The sequence below is a fragment of the Centruroides sculpturatus genome, unplaced genomic scaffold (genome assembly GCF_000671375.1).
Source record: "Centruroides sculpturatus isolate CEXI.00-Female unplaced genomic scaffold, Cexi_2.0 scaffold349, whole genome shotgun sequence".
NCBI lineage: Eukaryota > Metazoa > Arthropoda > Arachnida > Scorpiones > Buthidae > Centruroides > Centruroides sculpturatus.
In genome coordinates, this window is record NW_019384593.1 from 618,639 (window position 1) to 642,308 (window position 23,670).

Here is a 23,670-nt window from a genome sequence, read left to right on the forward strand (position 1 = left end):
TTTACAGTCGACCCCCCTATAAGATCATTGATTTTTCCGTTTTATCTGAATTACATGTTGTACGAGTCACTTAGATTTTACAAATATGTGAGCCGTTCACAGCCCGGCACACGTATTTGTAAAATCTAAGTGACTCGTACAACATGTAATTCAGATAAAACGGAAAAATCAATGATCTTATAGGGGGGATCGACTGTATATATATTTGAATCTAATGTTTCTAGGCAATGCTTTTCAACTTGCAAAAGTATATGTAAAATATAATTATATTTTACATATACTTTTGCAGATTTTATAATTATGTTATTTTTGTTTGATGATAAATTTGGTTCATGATTAAAGTCATAAATATTGTATGTTGCAAGCATAGAAATTTTTTGGCAAACTTGGTGTTAAGTTCTTAAGGTGTATAGAATTCTAATCATAGATCGCCGTATTCTTATATAACAATGAAACGGTTATAACGGTTGGACTGGACACCAGTCACATCCTGCTCATCTGACTGACCCGAACAAAAGACATCCCCAAATCTCGTGCCCACACGTAGGTGTAACCTGATCGGTTCCAGATTGAACCCCGGTCGTTAGGTTTTCACATGTGGTAAACATCTGACCCAACACTTGGGTTATATTTTAGTGTTGATAAATTAGAATAAGAACATTGTGCACAAACATATTTATTATTTGTAAATATTCAAGAAAGTAATTATTATTCTGTTTCCATATTGATCAACATGAATTGCTAAATATGAAGTCAGTACTTGTACAGACAAAAAAATCAATACATGTACAATAAATGATTTAAGAGACATTTCAAAAACAGAAAATTCTTTAGAAAAACTTCTATTTTTGTACTTTTCATTTTTATCTTATATTTGTTTAAGGTATTATATATATATATGTTACTTGATTAATATTATTATATTGATATTTAAATTATTATCATTGTTATATAAACATTTAATATTTAATATGACATATATTTATCTCATTAAATATTGAATGTTTATATATTAATTATATATGTACATTTTGATATATTTATTTTGTAAATGATGATAAGTTCTTCAACTTTTAGAATTGTTTATATTGCAGATATTGGCTGTTTGGACCACTGAAAACAAAAATTGCCTATATATCAAGAGCTTTTCAGGTTGATTATTGTTTTTATTGTTTCGATTTTTTATATAATTGTCAAGTATTATACTTGTATTTTGTTAAATTAGATTAAATAAAATAGTCATTTAGATTTAATTAGAATTAGAATGATAGGAATGATAAATACATGCTGTAAATATTAACTAAATATTACATTTAACTTAAAAGTAAAACTACCATATTTACTTGCATATAAGAGAGTTTTTATTAATTACAGTTTCAAATTCCTAGGTTGTCCTATACACAAGCGAAAGATTCTTTGTTTTTTTGCAAATAATTTTTGTGAATTGTGTATTCATGTGTACCAGATGCTTACCCTCTTGTATTTAAAAACAAGTATTTTATTTGTCATTTGAATCGTTCTTGTATATTGTTAGGAGTAAAGATGAATAGCAATAGGAAAAGCAAAGCTTTTGAATTGAATTCCAGATTGAAATTCCAAAATCATACGGGAGCTTGATATAAGTTTCAATTCATTCCCATGTAAAAACAGATGATTATTCAGAAATCAGAATTCGGAGAAACTCATAAGTGTAATAAATGGAGAGTGGATTCAACTGTTAAGAATTGGCAAGAAAAAGGTTCCCGATTGTCTGGCTATGAACAAATTATGTTGTCGATTTTACAAGATTTTTCTTTAAAGTTTAAAATGCCAGTAATTTTTGTGGGACAGTGTGTGCATTATGTTTATTTGATATTTTACTTGTGATTAAACAAAATAAAATTAGAATTGTATTAATAAATCTAATTTTCTTTATTTTGATCTTTATACACCTTGTCCTATATGTGAGTAAATACAGTATATAAGAATTTAAAAAAATAATTAATATTTATAAATTACCTTAGTAATTATAAATATTTTTAGATTAAGATAATTTATAAAACACTTTACTATTTTTAATTAATTATATTAATCAGTTATTTGGTCAATATATGATTATTACACAAATATGTATAAAAATTACATTATTTTTATATTAAATTAAGGAATGGCCATCAAATCAGGAATTTGATTTGTCTTACATTTATCCCTGTGGTGGATGTTCAAAATGTTATGAAAAACCAATTGAAATAAAATCCAGACGATGGTGGGAGGCTTTTATACCAAAAACTCCAAATATTTCTGGTAAATAGCAATTTATGTCATTTTTATTTAACTTTTTATAAAATTATTACAATAAAAATTTAAATATATCATACAATAATATAATTTATTGGAAACAAAATATATGGAAATGAAATGACACACTGTAAAGAAACAAATTTACATAGCATAAATTTCTTAACATTCAGATTATTCAATTACCTAATTTCAATGTTAGTTTATGTAAAGTATTATTTCTGTACAGTTTTTTCTATAGAATATAATAAATTCAGTCAACCTAAGATTTTACAAAAATGATCAGTTATTTTAATTCATTACATTGATATTATTTATAAATTTAAAGTTTTATTTAAAAGCTGATTTATAATATGTTTTTTTTTCTTTTCTTTTGATTAATATTATATTTGATAATTTCTTAATTTTTTGGGTTAATCAAAAAAATATTGAAAGTTATTTAAAAAATGTTAATATCGATAAAGAATTTTATTTTTAAGGTGAACTAAGTAAATAAATTGAACAGAGATATACTGTTTAAAATATAAATATTACAAAAATATTATCAGCTTTTATCATAAAAATTTTTAGAAAAGAAATATGTATAATGTGACATTTAAATCATTTAATTCCATTAAAGCCAAATGATTACCAGATTAAATCAGGTTACATTACTGCTACTAATGATTATTAATACTGAGTAATTTGGCACTAGAGGTAGGTGTTAAGCACAATCTCTAGGTTTAATCCAGTAATTGTTTGGCTTTAATACAATCATTGGGCTTTAAAATTATTATATGTGCATTTAATCCCATGCAAATCATATTAAATTTCAATCATTAATCAGGACAACTGATATACATTTGTGCTAAAGCAAGGATTTAATGAACAATACCAATATCTTTCTACAAGTGAGAATTGTAAAGTTTTTCTGTGTTTTTCCTTATTTATTTAAAAGAAATCAATTTTACATGTAGGAATCACATGCAAAATCAGGGTAAGTGGGAATCAATTTTACAAACTGATTGTTGACAAAGAGAAATTAAGTCATATGTATAATTTATATAAGAATAGTTTGAAGTTAACTAAAACAAAAATGTAGTATGCAGTAAATAATAATGACATAATTGTGTAACAATTTGGAGGACACAACAGTTGTTTTTATTAAAATAATTGATCATTTCATTAATATATAATAATTTCTCTAAAGTGTTGTTTTATAACTCATAAAATCTGAATTTATTTATAAAAGTAATTTGTCTTTCATAGGTATTTCACCAGCAAAAGATTATACAAACGTTATTAATGAAGAATGTGGCACATGGCATTCAGAACAAGTTCCATCTCCTGGAATACTGATTGAAACAAAAAACCTTGAGACGACTAATGTAAAGATATTTGTGTTTTATCTATATAATTTATATTTTTTAATACTTTTTCAAATCTTGCTATTCAATATTGTTACATTAACAAAGCTAATGAAATAAAGATTACTGAAATTGTTGAGGAAATTCAAAAACAGATTTTAGAGATTTGAATCTGTAAATCTGTAATGATATAATATTTAAAAACAAAAAAAAAATTCAGTCCAGTATTAATAACCAAAAATTATCTGGAAATCATTTTTAAGAATAAATGAAATGCACTTTACATATAAATTTTGGTAACAATTATAAAGCTAAAAACATTACATTTTAACATAAGTTTTTATTTGAATCATTGTAATCATAAGAGATAAGTTATGAGACATTCATGAATCTGACTCAATTCACGAATGTCTCATAAAATATGACATACTGTCTCTTTGATATTGTAAACTTACCAGAAACCTATAATGTCTTGACACTTATTGGGGAAAAATTAAGGAATTTGAAGTCATTTAAAATTACTTTAGTTTTGATGTAAAGTAACTTTATCCACAAGTGGAAAGTGGGGTTGTCAATCAAGTAAAATATATAAAACAATGTTATGGAATACTTTTAGATATATAGATTTGTATTTACAAATTACATCTTAACATTTACAACAAAGAAAAAAATTTGACCCTGAAAGTATGTCTGATGACATCACTTATTGACCATTAGATTTTATATTGTGTTTCTTAATGACATTAAGAATTTTATTTTTTTGAATTTTTTTGATTTTTATATGTTTAGTTAGAAGAAAGACAACCAAATTTTATACCATATCATTTTAGTCAAAATACTTAATGGATGACATAGAAAAAAGTTTATAGAAAATAAACTATCGTGAAACAACAGCAAATTATGAAACTTGAAATGTGAAGTAAAATTTGTGCCAAAATTAATATTGTTAGTTATATTAATAGAAATGCTGAAGAAGTTTGAAAGAAGTGGACAATAAAGTTTTTGTGAAGAAGATAAATTATATATAAGAGCTTTTATACAGTATTCTATAAATGGTTTCAATTGCAATATGTAGAATTCTATAAATTTTTTCACATTGACATATTCAATTTGAAGCATAATGTCTTATGCTTCAAATTGAATATTTTAATTGAAGCAATAGGGAATAATGATCAAATTGACTATTTAATGATAAAGCCAAATACTCAGGTCATATTTCAAATATATCTTTTTTCAAGAGCTATTCAATACTGTACTATTTATGAGTCTTTTTACAATATTACAACTTATGATATGCTTTGTGATTATATTTCCCGCAACTTGTGAATACAATCTGCTAACTTAAAAGGAAGTTTGTTGTAATTTATGATACATGGTTAGTGAATTTGTCTTTGAGATGTCAAATGTCAGTGCAAATTTAAAAAATATATATATCATTTCTAACAATAATGTTTAAAAAGTTAATACAGTTGTCCCTTGATAATCCGACAGGTATGGGACCAAAGGTGTGTCAGATTACCAAAAGTGTCCGGATTACTGAAAATAATTACATATTTCGCATTGTTTTGCTAGCAGTAACTTACAATATTCTCTACTCCAACTGTTCGAACAGAACTGCTCACATAAAACACACGAAATGTGTGTCATCGAGTAAGAATTGGATGGGGAGATTCACATCGTGACATGCTTCTGTGCAAGTAGACACGTAACGGGGACGGGTACCTTGACGGGAGGTGCGTCGGACTACTGAGCATGTCGGACTATAGAGGGACAACTGTAATTTTTTAAACAGACAATAACTCTACAGACAAGAAATTTATTCCTACAGAATGTTTCAAAAAGAGTCATATTGGAAGGATTTATTTAGCATGGTGTTGTATGATTTTAGTCATTTTTCACTGCATAATATAGAATAATTTATGTAATGCAAATATTTGGAAGAGCTGAAAGACCACAATTTGATAAGTATGGAGAAGGAACTATTATAACATCTTATGATAAATTGAATCATCATTTTTCTCTTCTTACCAGTCAATTGCCAGTAGAAAGTAAATTTAATGATAAAATAATTTAAATGCAGAGGTTATGATTTTTGTTCATGCCAGGAATGCTACTGTTTGGACAGCAACAGTTATAATAATTAATATTTTATATATAAATAAATAATAATTTTAGTTAACTTTTTTATTATAACTTTTCAGTATAACTCAGTTTAAAAAGTTATTCTTATAAATAAATTAAATGACATGAAAAAGGCATAAAAACTGTGATTTAATTTCAGTTTACATAGATTTCAGGTTTTTTGTTTTATTTAATTTTAAATTTTTTTTTCTTTTTTATAAACTTTTTTAATTTATTCTAATTAAAACACATTTACTTTATTTTTTAAACATACTATGTATTTGTCTGAACTTTATAGCTGTAGAATGTACAAATTTTTAAACACATGTGTCCGCTAAAGCTCTTGCTTGAGAGCAAGGATGATAAACCTTCTTGAGTTTTGTGCCATATAATAAGTATAATTATCTTTAAAAATGTTTGCCTGTCAAAGTTTTATACTTTGAATAATGATTTCTAAAGAAAAGAATGTACTTTGATTCAAATAAATGTAAAGAAGCTGATTGAGGAAAGGATGATGATATACTAATCTAAATGTAAAACAGTAATAAAAAATTTGAAATTAAGATAAACTAAAATTTAACAGTAAAAAACATAAATGAAATTGTATATGTATGATATATGTTGCATGCCAGGTAATTTCTCCCAACATGACACTGTGTGCATGCATGCCATATGTTCATTGTTCTTGTCCTAGATCATCCCAGATATGATGTATATTGATTTCAGGTTTGGTTGATATGGTTGATAAATGCATGCTTCAAATAACTTAGAACCATATACAAAATGTTGCTCACAGAAAGAAAATTAGGTACAACAATATCTTAGAATAGCCTTACATGTAGAACCGAGAGCTTTTCCTAATAATGTTGAATCAGAATGTTCCCTGCAAAAATGGGAAATGGTGTATGTCTGCACAACATGATGATAACATATGCCTCTACAAACACATATTACTAAAGATTTTTTCATATATTGAAGAAATAATTGCATATTTCTTATTTTCTCCATATTAATATACACTCAAAGCCAGTCTGTAAAGTGTCAGTTCATCTTTAAAAAGGATTGTTTATCTGATCTCCAGAAATTTTTATCAATACAAATAAGCTCTTCTTCAATGACTTTAAATGAAAATATATGTTTTCTTGTATAAAACCATTTTTATTAAACTTTTAATATATTTTTTTGACTTAAAATTTTTAATGAAATATCTTTGTTTGTGTCATTAATATGTTAACATTTTATTAATATTCTATTTAGCTATAAATTAAATTTAATGAGAATGTTGTAAAAGTGATTAATTACACAATGAATATTCTTATTAATTTTCAAGATAACATCTAATGAACTAATTTCACAATGTGTTTGAGAAGTTATGTTGCTGATTAATAAGAATTTTAATTATATAATTGAATAATAATAAAATATGAATAAAAACTGAATAATTGAATAAAACTTGAACAAAATATAAGATCCACAAATCTCAAATTCAGTCCAGCAGAACTAAATATCAGTTTTTGGCCTACTCCAAAAGCTTTCTTCAAAAACGTTAGAATGAAATGAAATATTTGACAAATTATGAAACAAGAAATTTAATTTTGGATGGAATACAAATTTAAACTGATTGCATCATGTGAAGTCTTTTGTATGATGCAATTAGTTTAAATTTGTATTCCATCCAAAATTAAATTTTCTGTTTCACAATTTATCACGCATTCCATTTCATGCTATAAGTAATAGATATGTATATATATATATCCATGGTGTGGTTTTCTTTATATTCCTTTTAAAATCAATTTTTCAAAAATATTTCCTCAAAAAATTGATGAAACTTCATAGGTTATTTCTGTAGAATTAACCCATGAAGTTTCATCAATTTTTTGAGGAAATATTTTTGAAAAATTTATTTTAAAAGGAATTCCATTTCATTTTTATGTTCCTGAAGAAGGCTTTTGGAGTAGGCCAAAAATGTTCAAAACCTGATATTTCGTTCTGCTGGACTGACTCTGTGGATCTTGTATTAATTTTGACCAATTCTGACTCTATAGAACTATTACTAAATAAAACTTGATAATAAAAATGTAATTAAAATCTATAACTCTATTATAATGCTATATTTAATTTTTTTTTAACTAATTCGATTATGAATAACTTCCTGATCAGTAGTAAACCAAACTTGCACCATAATTAATCTGGCTGTTTTTCACTACTATTACTAATTAGATATTAAGTAATTTGGTATTAGTGGTATTATTAGACCATACAATAACTGGGAGTTGCAGTTCAAATTCTACTGTAGACCAATTCTTTTCTTCCAGACTATATTATTTAATAAATATTAAATTATTATAATTATTAATTTTGATAAGAGATGGTGCCAACATCTACCTCTAATACCAAATTATTTAATAATTATTAACAGTAACAAAAAATAATCAATTAATTACAACAATCATTTGGTTTATTATTAATACATCAGGCTTAGTGATGTTTATATAATTTTTGAACAATGAAAAGCTATTTAAAAATTTTAAATTTTGAAATTGTAATGTACAAACTGGTATTCAATATTCCATTAAATTGTTTCAGTTATGTCTTGAAGATGGTTACTTAGACAGCTGGAAACATTCAATTAATAAATAAATTTGCTGATAAAGGTTTCATTAGCATATTTTATTACACCATAAAATTTCAGCATAATCACTTTAATGCAAATGTTTTTGACCTTATTTAGAAGCCATTTTTGGGTTACTAAGGTTGAAAACATTTGCAATTTAAAGTTTTATTCTGGAATTTTATGGTATATTTTGTGCTAATGAAACTAAGCCAAATGATCACCATAATTAATCAGGATAGGATATTAATAGCCAGATTAATTATTAATTATGGCAATCGTTTGGCTTAGTATCAATAAATTGAAATTCAGGATGTTGATATATATGATATATATATTATGTTAATGAATTTAGTTTTCTAGTTATGTTAATATAATACATATAAACATTTGAGTGGTTTAACATTGTAAATATTAATTATATACATACATATAACAATGATTCAGATTTAAAACAATAATTATGACGTAACATTCATGCATTTGAAAAGTTATTTTAAAATATTTTATGCAATCTTATTATTTATAAATTTTAAAAGTTGTAAATAATAATAATAATAAATTTATTTTTGATAGGAAGAACATTTTCTAAATGTTGTTATCCATTCCTCAAATTTGAGTCGTTTGCAATTTATAAATGAGGGGTAAGTCTGTTTATTTGAAGTTTTTAAAAACGTTTGGTGCATTTTACATAAAGAATTGAAGATTAAGCTGACACTTCTTTCTATTAACATATTTCACACCATTGCAGGTGGCATAGTTTTTAAATTATGAATTTTCCAAATGTTTTACAGACACTGTAAACATTTTATATTTTATTGATTATTTATAAACTCTACAAATTATCATAATTTCTGATATTTAATTAGTTGAGAGATTAATAAGTCTATTCCAAAAAAAGACTTTTGTATTTTATATGAGCCATTCACAGGCCAAATAGATTAACTCCTTTGTAAATTCTTGGTATAATTGTTATTTTTATATTTTTCATGTAACTAATTTTATATGTACATTACATTTTAAATTAATGTAATGACATAAAAATACATTCTACAATGTTTATTTAAATTTAAAGTTTAAAAGGATTTTTAAGAAATAATGTACAAGAGAATTTTTTTAAAGATGAAGATAAAATTATTTTCAGTAAAGGCAAAGTTAACAAATATTATATTTATTAGTATCAGCTCTCAAGTACTCCTGCTAAATAACAACAAAAATATTTGTTTGAGAATTCTCAATTATTCTTACAGTATAACTCGTGGAAAACAGAAAATGGAAGAAGAAACAGAATTTAAGAAAGTAATAAAAGTTAGAGAATTAAAATTAATGCTTGATGTGGAAGAGGTAAGTTTAAATATTTAAAATTATTTTATCTATTACTAGTAATTTAAATTTTTATAAATAATGAATGAATGAGAACTTACATTAAATAAAAATATTAATTTTATTATTATGTTATAAAAATCTAACAATATTTAATGTTAATCTTATTTCTTTTTAGTTACAAATTGTTGATACATAAATATTTGAAAATATATATTATCAATTATTTTGATAACTATTTATTATGAAAAATATACAATTATTGGAGTTTCAAATTAACACAGCAGCAAAATATGACTTAAACTTACTGCTCTATTAGTTGAAGATTTGTTGATTATTCATTTTTAAACAAGTTTGTATTAACTTAATTGTATTCCTTAATCTAATTGCTATTACAATAAAACTTCATAAAATAAGTTTGATTAAATTTCAAATTTATGATGAATATCTATAAATTTATCACAAGTTTAAAATTTTGTGAAGTAAACTACACTAGTATTGACATATGTGACATGATCAAAGAAACTTTTAAAATTTATGCTATAGTTTGTGGCAATATTTTACATGGAACAAGTTGGTTTTGAAAAGAAGCACACTAATGATTAAACTGCTTTGACAGATCTTTGATTTTGAGTACAGAAGAAGGTTTTATAAAATATTAGTTAGCTTTCATTAACTTGAAGTCAGATAATTCAAAAGATAAGATTGAATTAATCAGTTCAGTCTTATAGATTGTACTGTCATTCCTCATAGATGTTAGTATTATATCATGTGCATTAATTTGAAATTTTAAGAACTTTTCAGATAATTGAAACAAAACTAAATTGTACTATGCATTACAAATGATATTTATGTAAACACAGGAAAGTCTCACCTGGTTGACCATGCTAGTGATAAAGAAAATCCAAGATATACAATATGTATATCTTGGATTCCCTTTTTAAGTTACAATGGAATTTCACTGGAATATCCTAACTACTATTGTTTTCTGTTAGATACTAACTTTATTTCTGCATATGACATCAGAAAAATCAGTAATTAAATAAATTTTCTGGAATCTTGTTTTGCTATGAAAATAGAAAAGTTTTGCTGTTTTTGTTTCTGCATTACTTTTTCATGGTAGGAATGGGATTTAATAATGACTTGGATTATAGAAGCCAAAATTGAAATAAATAATGAATTGATGGAGCAACTATTACAAACTCAGTTTCATACTATTTAGTATTTTTTTAATTTATCTGAAAAGTTTTGGAGAATCTCATTGAAAGTTTATTCCTTTATATTTCCATACAAAATTATATTATTACTAATAGTAATTCAAAAATTATTTTTGAATCATAACTCCACAAATAAGTAAAACAAATATTATAAGAAAAGGGAGAATACTTTGAAAGTCAGTGTAAACAAAGTTTTTTATTTTGCATAAGAGTTTACTTATTATTACAAATAATAATTTTGATAATTATAAATTATGTAAATTTAATAAAACTTTCATATATATATATATATGTTATTTTATTTAATTTTTCAGGGCAAAGAACAATGGTGCAATATTGATACTGATAATTATGAAGTTCAGCCAGTTCATATACAATTACTTCCTCAAAAAGTATATATTTATTCTAATGGATAAACAGCTTAATAAATAAAAAAATTTATATATATATATTTTATTTTTAAAAGTGTAAGCATTCATTTATTTGTAAAGTAATGATATATATAAAATCAATATTATTAACATATATAAATACTATATAGTAATAAATAATTTTTGATAAATTTATAATAATCAAAATATTTAAAATTATTGTCATTATTACTTGAGAGATGACAAAAATTCTGCATTTTATTGATTCTATGTTCTAAATCATTAGTAATCACATGTCAGGATGACTCAGCTGATAAATTTTTAGAACTGTTAATTCCACAGTTCAGTTTGAATTAGCAGTTTCAGTTCTTTTGGATAATTTTATTTGTCAGTCTTTGATTTAGTAATTCTGATTTACAAATACATACATAAATTTAATAAGATATATGTATTTGTGTGTATTAGACTGTTCAATAGGGTAATTTCAGATTAAGTGGTAATTATTTAAATATAGTTAATATTGATTAGAAATGCTTGATAAAATTGTTTTATGATGTTGATTTTTGTTAAGTTATGGCAATGCAACACTTGGGCGATCTGCCTAGGGGGATGCCTTCTGGGAGGTCTTGTTAAGAGAAACTGACCTCTATTTAGGTATGACAGACGTGAAGAAAACCCCAAAAAACTCCACATGGCCAGCCTGTCCAAGCAAGGTGTGAACCCTAACCGAACTTCCAGTATTCAGGGTACGAAGACTGCTTGGCCACTGGTGGGCTAAAATTGTTTTAATAGTGAATATTGTGGATACAGGTTAACTGATGTGTCATCTTCAAACAATTTAAGGGATTTCCCTTTTCTGAATAATAAGAAAAATGATTGAATGTGATATTCAGTATTAATGAATTACACAATTCACATGTATATTGATACATAATGTAATTTAGAAAAAAAGAAAAATAATGATAAGTGATGTTATACTATCTATTCATTATAATTATGATTGATGATATAAATAAGTATTTTGAAAAAGATTCTTATCATTCATAATTCAAATTTTATGTAAATGATATCATTATTATTTAAAACTTGACTCTAATATTAAAATGATTCATTGTGTTCCTAATTTTGTGATCCTTAGATTACAAGATGAAGAATATGATGAAGCATTACTTATTATTAAGAATTTCAGTTAGCTAAGAAGTCAAGGAATTAAATATTTCAACTGAAATATTTAATTCCTTGACTTCTTAGTCAAGGAATTAAATAATGAATAATTTATTTCTTCATTTTTTTAGTAAAAGCACAAAAAATTTGAATTGAATATGAATTTTATTATAATTAGAATTTGAAATATTGAAGTTTATTTGTAATTTATATGTAAACACAACACAGATTTTTATTACTTTCTTGGCTGTTATATATAACAGAATGGAAGTATGGTGATCAGTCAAAAAATGACCCCTCTAGAATTTTACATTTTTAGATTTCGGACCTTGAAATGTCAAGTAGCGCAAAAAATTCGGGATTTTTTCTGTATATATGGATGTTTGTTTGTGTGTGGAGGAGCACAATTTTGTTTTCCTTCTTTGAAGCTTAACAACTCCTGTGCTTTTTGTCAAAAATTTGTGAAATTTTTAGGGAGGTTTGTATATTAGAAAATTGATGCTATTAAATTTTGGTTGTTAAAGATCAATGAAGTGAGGAGATAAAGGGAGTCGTGTCATATCTCAAGTAGGGTTGAGACTTAATGATAATTTTATTCTTTAATCAGTATTTTCAATTTTTTACAAAACATATCCCTACCCTCATAATTAAGCTTTTTGCCTTTTTATAAAAATTAAAAATATAATAGGTTTTTTTAATAAAATATCATAACGATGGCATCACCAAATGTTGCCAGAAAAGTTAAACAACTCATTGCTGGATTTTATTTTAGTATCAAATTAGTTTATAAATTAATTTCTGTTCAATTTAAAAATTCCTAAGTTTGATTGCTATTTAGCTAGCTAATTCTATAACAGTTTATCATTATCAATATCAGTCTACATACACTAACAATATTTATAATGTTATTTTTTATTATATGTATCTATAAAAACATTTTCAATTAAAATGTTTTTTTTCTCATTAAAATGTATGAAACATGCCATCATGTAATTTAAACATAAAAGAAAAGTTAATTATATAGTTACAGAAAAGAGTTTGCATATCTTTTAAGCATGAACATATTAGCATGAAAACAGTAGTGTAGAAAACTTTTTCCTACTAGAGCAAGTCCAGTTTTGTGTTCCCATAAATATACGATTGCATTACTACAGTGTTTCTTAGACTTTTCTGCAGAATCCTAGATGTCCATGAACAACATCTAGTAGTTTGGAAAATATTTAGACAAAATAATTTAGAATTTAGCAATAATTATTAATTCTAATAAAATATTATAATTTATTTTAATCCTCCAATGCCCAGGTAAAATTTGGAATCACAGAAAGCCGTATGAGGTCAATAAGCACTGATTTACTTACTTACTATATGAAATAAAACGTAATAATTAAGTTTAAACATATTTAATGATATCCAAGAAAAATGTTTTATACTAGGAAATGAAATATAGCTGTAATAAAATACATCAAAAAACTAATATTCAATATGATTGTTTTTAACTAATAGTTGTTCAGTTGAACTTCATTATTTTGATTACTGTACTATATGAATGACTTATTGTTGAATAATTCATTGTCTGTATGTACAGATGATTTGGATGATTCATGTTATTCAATTTCACTATCTTCTTCAAATAATGCATCTTCAACTTCTGGTACTTCATTAGGAGTATCATCAAAATGTTCATTGATTAATTTTTCGAACACATTCCAAGTTACCATTACTTAACCACTACAAATTGTAAACTGAAAGCACATCACAAGTGCAAGAAATAAGCCTATATAGGCTATGAAACAAACATGCAATAACAAGTTATAACATGCTTGGAAACAGGTGTTCATATGTATATATGCTAGAACATGTTACTAATTGATCTGCATCACACCATGTACCTTCTGTCTTTGTTGTGGGTTGAAAGTTGTAGATAATGTAAGTGTCATATTCCCAAATCAGAATATCAAGCCAATATTCCCAAAATTTATGATTATGTTATTTTGTAAGGCATGTTACTAAGTTGATGTTCTCAAGTAAAATACACATAGATGCACTAAACAGCATTAAACAACTTTATATCATTAATGATGATGCAAAGTTAATTTCTGACACAAACCCAAGAATAATTTTATTTTAGGGAAATATTTGATTTTTTGGGACAGAATTGGTATAAAACTTGGTTAATTAATTAATTAATTTAAACAAATCATGAGTGCTAAAAATTTTGAGTTAAATATTAAGCAAAAACTAATGTTTGGTTCATTTTATGATCCCTTCTGGTCATCAGAAGGTTAGCATATATTCAAATATTTTAATTTACTAATACTTTCATCTAAAATTAATTAATATATTTTAGGAAAATTTCATACAGATTTTTAGGAAAAAATGTTTTTATTAAGATTTCCATACTTTATAAAATTTAAAACACATTTCATTCAGTCAGTTTTATTTCTGTGGCATTAATGTCATAGAAAATAGATTTTGAATAGTAGTAACAATACAGGAGAGAGGGAAATTAGACTCATAATTTTACACAAATTATTTCTAAATACACTTATGTCATGTCAAAGACTTAAACAACAAAAAGATGTAACAAGATTGAAAAGTACTGAAGCTCCTATTAGCAATAAAAAAATATTACAATATAGTTACCCTATTTCAGTTGTCATTGATCTTTGATGAGTGTGTAGTCATCATCTAACCAAGTGCTCATCAAAAATCAAGTTTCCTTCATTTTGTGTCAAATGCTGAAAATAGTGTTTACAAAATGAATATGATCCCACTAAGTATTATGATACTGAGTTGAGGACTTCTAAGAAGGTCACTATCGTAAAGAGATTCCTTTATTTTTGAGAAGTAGTAGTAGTAGTAGTAGTAATCGTCATTTGGAGAATAAGGAAAATGTTCAAGTATCTTTCATCCCCATGTCACAGAAGATCTATAATAGGAAAGATCACATGACTGCAAGCACTATTGTACAACACAATGTGTGGAATGAGTTGGAAATGCAGTTTCTTTTATTGAAGAGTTGAGCATTATTGATGCTTAAGAAATCTGATAATACTGGACATTGACAGTTTTGCTCTGGGAGACAGCATCATACTTTTCCATGACATCATACACCATCATTTTCTTGTAACTTGCGAATTGTTGTTTGTGCCCTCTTGAATTTAATCCAAATTCATTGCTCTGATGATGATTGACAACTCCAGTTCAACATTGCACATTTTATGACCATAAAGTTGTCCAACTGGCTACATGGAACCTGTAAGTACATGGATTTATCCTGTACTTTGTTTGATGATAATGTTGTTGCTGATGTTTTACCATTGAAGTATTAAGAAGAAATTATTAATCATCTCTTTCATCCTTTCTTACTTGGCTATATACGGTATATAAAAAGCATCTGTTAATTTGCATACTTCCACTTCCTTTAATTGCAAAGGTTTGAACTTTTCAGAAGCATTTGAAGAAATTTATATTAAAAAAAAAATTGTATTTCATGGTTCTTGAATTAATGTTTATTAGTATTATAAAATATTTAGATTTCTGTATTTCTTTAATATTAATTCCTTTAGATATTGAAAAATTATAGTAAAATGCAATAAGATTAGAAATAAAACAGAACTAAACTTATGTTTACTTTTTTCAATTGTATTGTTTAATAAGTTATAGCAGAAAAAAGTTCCAAATATAAACATCAAACCCAATAGTTATATATTAAAGCCAAATGATTGTCAAATTATATTGGGTTATGTTTCTACTATTATTATTAATTAACTACTAAGTAATTTGCCACTAGAGGCAGGTGTTAGTGCCATCTCTTGCTAAACTTAATAATTAATTTAGAAGGTTTTGGAAGAAAAGAATTGGCCCAAAACCAGCAACTCCCTTACCATGCAGTTGCTTTGCCAGTTACACTACCTGACCTTCATCTAATCCTCACTTCCAGAACTTATTAATTTAGATATAATCATACTTGATTACTTAGAAAATAAATCTATTATGTTCATTTTATGATTGAATTATAAATATGATATCTTGTAACATATTTTGTAATATCAATATGGTGTAATATCTGGTTTACTCTTTTACTCTAACAAAGATAAAAAGGAATCAGATGAGCACAATTTACAATTTAAATAACAGGTGAATGGAGCCAATGTAATGTTTAGACTATCTACATGGGAAGAAGAAAGACCAAAAATGGTGGAAATTATGTTAATATAATAACTGAATGTCTCCTTACATCAAAAGTAATGAATTTCTTTTTTCCAAATTCATTTTTAAAAATTATAACAATTAATATTTAGTATTTTTTTAATAACAAAAAAAAAATATTTTTCTGAAAACGGTATTAAATAAAAAGCATAAAATCTATTATAGTATTTAAATTAATTATTCTCTTCACATTTTCTCTTGTTCCATACAGTGAAACTTTTAGAAGAAAATTAAATAAACTAACTTCACATTGGTTAATTGGATTTTCCAAAATAAAAGTTAGGGTGTACAAATTAACTTAATGTAGTGTTCATTTTTAATATTTCAACCTAATCTGTTTAATTTATTATAAACAGTGCAAATAAATTAAGTGAAGAACAGTTGTTCTGTTGTTCATTTTAACTTATTTATAATGATGAACTATAGATTGAAAATGTTTATATGGTTAATAACATTTGAGTTTCTAAGAATTGAGAAGCAAGAGAATTGGTAATTTATTGAGTCTTTAGTTTTATTTAAATGCCATATTGCAATAAAAACATTAAGTTTTGCATTAAATAATTTGAAAAAGTAATTTAAAAAAAACTTGGAAAGATGAAAAATAACTTTCTTATCCGAAAAAATTACATAAATTAAAATTTTAGAAACAGTAACGTCATTACTATTATCGTTAGCGTATTTTTGTCATTACGTTTTATATTTACATTTCTCCAATGCTAAATATATATTTATGAAGATTTCATAATCTATAAGGGGGGAGTGGAGTATTGAGCCTAACTTAATACCGCCACTCTCAGTAAGTAGTTTCCTATGTGAATTAGAAATCTCGCAACGATCCCAGTAGGTAGCGGCTAAAATTGCAAACATATGCTGTTCTTCAATGTACTATCAATTTTCATGATGATGCTGATACGATGTAAATTTTGCTTATCCGAAAAATCGAGATAAGTGGACTTAACAATTATTTCTTTTGTTTTTGTCATTACTTTCTCAAAAACTATGCTTATTAACGAAGTAAGCTGACATACTTAAATCACAGTATTCGGGATTATCTCATGTGTGCTAATTATGATTTCTATTATAGCGGTAAAAATCTTCCCAGGTGCTACCTGCAAAAGCTTGCACTGTAAAGCTTAATGTGACCGGTTAACATATTTCTTCCTTGCAAATAGTCATTTCAAATACAATAATGATGATCGCAGTAAACAACAGTACACTATTTTGACTGGGACCTAAATAAATATTGAAAAACTTGTATTACTTTCCTAGAATTTGCTGCGACTGTTAGGTAATTCTGTACTGTAGATTATGACTACATTACCCGATATGCGGCGAAATTATCCTGATTGATAGGGTAATCCTGCAAAATTTTTTCTTTGTGAGAAAAAAGTGTTAGACAATTCACCATGCTTCTTTCATTTAAGACATAAAAAATAGATCGTGTAAATTATGTTTATATGTAATTTTTTGTGTCTGCAACATAAGTATTCGGTAAGGGCCACTTTTTACTTAGGAGTAGCGCTAATTCCCACTTTTCAATGTGCTTAATTAAATTATCTTGCAATAACCTTATATAGATAAATATTTCCTATATTTATGAAAAACCTATCGTTTTCAAACTTCAGGCAATGTTTTAATTTTGTATTAAATTAAAAGATTTTTAGTAGTAGTAATATTTATAGTCAGTTTTTCTAATATACTTGTGTGTATTCAGATATTGTATAGGCTATAAGAACATAATTAAATAAATTAATTTATAGTTAATTAATTATTTCGTGGTGGAAAAAAAATTATTTTATAATTGCTGAAAAGTAAATATTTAAATATATATATATATACTCGTATTTTTTTCCTTTAAGTGGTTTTAAATGAACCTTGGCGCAAATTAACAATTTTTATAACAAATATCGTTTCAAGTAGATAAACTTAATAACCTTGGCTATTAAGTTAACGGCATGAAGTGAAGAGAACTGTGACTAGGCCTATGAAATTACGAACCATGGAACTGCATAGAAAGCGTTTAAAGAACTCGGCTAATATGATTTTAACATGTAAAAAAGTATTCGAAATACTTTTAGAGATTTCTTTGAAATAGTTAACTTGGACAGGAGTACAACAGAAATGTTTAACACTTGTTTATAATGTTGAAAAATATTTTACATACAAATTGCTTTCAGCTTATAGGCTAATTACAGTTTAAAATTAATTGTAAACCCTAATTTAGAACTTTCAGCCGAAAATAATAATAATATAATAATCAAATATATTGAAATGTGTAGCTGTAACTGCCCAAACAATTGAATTTAAATTTATAATTGTCTGGATTTAAATTTCTATTGCTGTTTTTTAAAATCATTTTATTAGCTTAAAGAAAATTTTAAAATATGTTTATTAAAACAGATTAATATAAAAATGTGACATATTTTCAAAACATTATTATTATTCTATGTTTAAAATCGAGATATTGTAGAAATGTTACGGTTGAATGCAATACAGTTAACTGTAATGCATATAGAAATTTCTATTGTTATTCTAAAAATGAATTAAACATCGCTAGAAAACACGAGTTAAGATGGAACGCATTCCTTGGGGACATGGTGTACAAGGTCAAAAGGTGAAGTGTTCCAATAAAAGTCACTCTAAGAACTGTGTGTAATTACATTTAATTATTTATTCATTATTCATATATCTATAAATAATGTGTGCCTTCCGATACAAAATTTAATAATTTTTTCGGTCAATTTTGGGCAATGCTCAATGCTCTCCCATGCATTTCCACGCCAAACGAAAGTTCAAATAATTTCACAGGGATTGAATTTATGTTTACATATTTACTCGTATGTCGCATCATAAAATTTATACATTGTTTAACTGAGTTTTTGAAAAATAATTCAAGAGACCATTTAAAGACAATTCAATAGTTGGTCAATTACGAATAACTAAATACAGTAGTATTCCATAAACGAACTAACACATGAAATATTTTAAAAGCTTGGAAATTTTATCTTGATCATCTTATAAGTGCATTTCGATTGGAAAATTGTCAGTCTTTTTAAATTCTTTTGCCAAAAAAAAATGTCCTGCTATAATTTTTAATATAATTTAAAAGTAAAATTATAAAATTAAGTAGTAACCTTACGATGAAGCGATATAGTTAACGCAAATACGGTTCTATAAATGTTACTTAATATTAAACAATCGTATCTGTATTATACACGTAATTTGACTAACTCGTAACTTGAATGGTAATTATTTGTACTTTATACAGAAAGCAGAGTGGATTGATTATCTGTCAATTCTGACCAATGCCAGAAAGACCGGTTAACTCAGTGCTGGAGTTATAGTACAAGAAATCTATAATCTTGATGTTGAAAAAATTATTGATACTGTAGGGAAAAAAGTCAGCAAACTGTTAATTGTATGAATACGGTATAGTATTCAATTTCTATTCGGTCGATAATATACTGTACTGTACGTTGTAATGATTCATATATTGTAATTGATTATAACAATAAATTCAAATTAACCTAATTACATACTATTAATTTTTTTCCTGTAATTGAATGAGGTTTTTTAGAAGGCCAGTTTTTATTACTATGCCAGGGCCGAATTTTGTTTCCAATCAGTCCCTGACAGTAAGTATGATTTACTTTATGATTTTACTTTTTATACATAATGTAAATTATATACATTACTTAAATTATACATAATGTACACCTAATATTTTAAATTATTTTGCTGATGAGGACAAGCAATTTTGCCAAACTAAATGCATTTACAAAAAAAAAAGTTTTTCAAGTTTTTGCGACAGTTATACATATTAATTAGTTTATGTTACATTATCTTTTATCTGATTAAAAATGTGATTACAATTGTTACATAAATAATACAATAGAAAGACAACCACAGGGTTTGGCTTCAGACAAAACACATACAATTTATATAAAGTAAGCAACCAATTGATTTAGTAAAATAGTCTCTTATACAAGTTTGTTCTTATACTACTACTGTAGCTTCATTATCATCTTGAGAGGGAATAATAAATAATTATAAAAACAAGCCTAAACTTCAACTACTAAAAAACCGTAGTCTTCCAAACAGAACAACAGCTTCTTCGTATCGCTGTATAGAAAACCAGAAAGCCCAGTGGCGCCAATTTATATGGGTCATGGGGGTTGGGTCCATTCAATAATTTGGGCTCACAAAACAATTTCTTTTAATTTAGGACCATTTGTGTGATAGCGTACGTTAACAATATTGTCCAGTCATTTATTTTATTGATATTGGAAAATAAATATCTCCGCAGAAAACTGGAAACCTATTTTTTATTGTACAAGTATAAACTGCACATAGGTCTCACCAGTGACCGAGTGGATAAAACCACTGAACATTGGTAGTTGATCGGTGGGTTCGCGCTCGCCAATGAACTGGCCACGTGGAGTTTCCGGTTTTCTTCACATTTGTAACACAAATACGATCCAGTGTTCCTTTGAAAGCCCTCCCGGGAGGTATCTTTCTTGGCAGATCGCCCATATCTCGCATTGCATATAGGGTACCTAAAATCCAGTCTGACTTACGGGCCATTTTTAGGTCAACGCTTAGCGCGTCGCATATTGAAAATGTAATGGACATGTGTCAAAACATATAAAGCTATTAGTTTTAAAAAAATATCAAAGTTATTCTTAAAATTTATCTATAAAATGAAAGTTATGAATAAATTTTAGCATGTTATAGTTTCCCCAAGATATTGACAGTTATTAATAAATATCCAACTTGAAGGCAATATGCCTACAAATTTTTTAAATTTGATGACATTTTGATGATTCATATTTTTGATGGGTAAAAGTTTTATGAATTCATATGTTAATATTCATAACAAATAAAATAGTTCACGATTATTTAAACATGGATATGTTAGGATAACAAATATAAAAATGTAGTATAAGCGAAATAATCACCTCAATTATGATCACACTAATTAAAAAATGATTACATTAAATTTTATTATTTACTTCATAAAAAAATGCTAATAATAGTAATTACCTAAATTAAAAAGTTCATAAATATATGTAGGGACTTATGTATATATATATATATATATATATAATAAAATATATGTCTTTTTTTCTAACTCTGCCCTGTAGGTACTAAGAGGGCCTCTTTTAGCAAGTCTATTATGAGTTCGGTTAGGCCCAGAATGGAGTGGTCGAGTAGTGAGGAACGGACCACCTCCCGAAAAATTCTTGTGGATTTATTGACTCGTTCAGATTCAAACCCGGGTCTCCAGAGCGGTCTTACGATATATCCTTTATAAAATTCCTATTAAAAAAAAATCAAAGAAAAAAGAGCGAAAGGAAATAAATCTCAGGAGAGACGGATAGGTCTTCCTATCGCGCGCCTTTGATGGATGTTGAAATCCAGAGTTATCATTAAAATTTTTCTCATGACATGATTTGAAGCTTTTCAACTGAAAGACAAAACGAATACGCTTCATTGATTCAGTAATCTTGTTTATAATTAGTCTAAATATAAAATGATGATAAAAATATATATTTTACATTAAATTAAGAAATGAGTTAGCTCTTTCCGTATGATAAATGGATTCATTTGTAATTTAAGTACTAGCTATATTTATGATGTGATGAATTTGCATTAATGAATGAAAAGTATCAGTCAAAATCTATTTTTATAAACAATTTGAAATTATTAAAATAATTCGTAAATGTTTTGTTCGGATATCATATAAATATTTGTTTTCACATTTGTTCGAATTTAAAAATTATTCAAAAAATATTTGCTATAAATTAGTCTGAATTTCCGAAACTCAACGAAATTTACTAATGTTTAAGAGGGCCTCTTTTAGCAAACCCATTATGAGTTCGGCTAGGCCTACAATGGGGCGACCGGGTGATGAGGGATGGGGCCCGACATATCCGGACAGTAATAATTATTTATTTGTATTATAAAAATGTATTTTATTAATATTAATAATAATCTTTTCATATGAAATAAAATTCAGCGAAAAGTAAGATAATCGGAAGAAAATTATATACAGTAATGTATTTTTTTAAATTATCTTTTTTAAAATTACCGTTAGAGGGCAAAGTGATTTTCTTTAACCAATTAGAAACGAGAAATATATAGCGACGATTCAAACGTAATTTAAGATCCAGACAAGAGACAGAACTATTCGCTGTTGCTATGGGATACGAATATGGCTCCTTACGGTAAACAACATGGATATATATACTTCAATGACTTTATAATGCTAGCAAAAAAAACATTATCCGAACGAATGATGCATGAATAAGGTCGCGCAAAAGTATAAATTTTGTTAAACCGTAAAAAAATATCATAATTTAGTTTTTAATGCAACAATGATCATTTGATGTTGAAATTTTAACTGCGAGAAAATATTTTGTTATTGAAAGCCGCTGCATACTCTGTAATCGAATTTCTTTGATGAAATTTCCAGCAAGCATTAATAGAAATTTAGGATATTTCATTTAATTTGAAAATGAAAGGAATTCATGTTTTTGGTATCGCTGCTATTATATTTGTTACATTAGTAAAATGTGAAGTCGTTCCCGGGACGGAGAATCAAATTGAAGATGTAACCCAAGCCGGAGTAATTGTAAATCAAGAAAAAAAACATAATGAGGTGAGTGTTTATTAAATTAGTGAAATTATTCCTTCAATATAGCAGTTCTATGCGGAATTTTTCTAATGAAATAGAAATATATTTAAAGATGAGTCATAAAAATAAATAATGCATGCTTATGTATATATTTACATACATACATACATACATACATACAATATTTACAATATTTAAATAAATTACTATATTTAACAATAATTATATTCCTTAACTTTTATAAACATTAAAAAACCCTTGCTTTAAAAAATCATTAAATACATTATTTATAGTTATTTTAAATTTCTAGCTATGCAGTTGTAATATTTTTATTTTATGTATAAAGATATTTGTTCAAAAATTTATAGTTTATTATATATAAATATAGTAA

The 23,670-nt window shown here is 26.1% G+C and overlaps 1 protein-coding gene across 1 annotated transcript in view; it reads left to right on the forward strand.

Moving 5' to 3' along the window:
- The window catches only part of LOC111624811 (acylglycerol kinase, mitochondrial-like), a 50,607-nt gene extending 38,413 nt beyond the window's left edge, over nucleotides 1-12,194 (forward strand). The window contains exons 9-14 of the mRNA XM_023367765.1: nucleotides 1,078-1,152; nucleotides 2,145-2,283; nucleotides 3,526-3,644; nucleotides 8,932-8,999; nucleotides 9,606-9,699; nucleotides 11,210-12,194. Coding sequence (XP_023223533.1) covers nucleotides 1,078-1,152; nucleotides 2,145-2,283; nucleotides 3,526-3,644; nucleotides 8,932-8,999; nucleotides 9,606-9,699; nucleotides 11,210-11,311 — 597 coding nt within the window. The 3' untranslated portion in view covers nucleotides 11,312-12,194. The remainder of the gene's footprint in view (nucleotides 1-1,077; nucleotides 1,153-2,144; nucleotides 2,284-3,525; nucleotides 3,645-8,931; nucleotides 9,000-9,605; nucleotides 9,700-11,209) is intronic.
- Nucleotides 12,195-23,670: the final 11,476 nt, after the last annotated feature.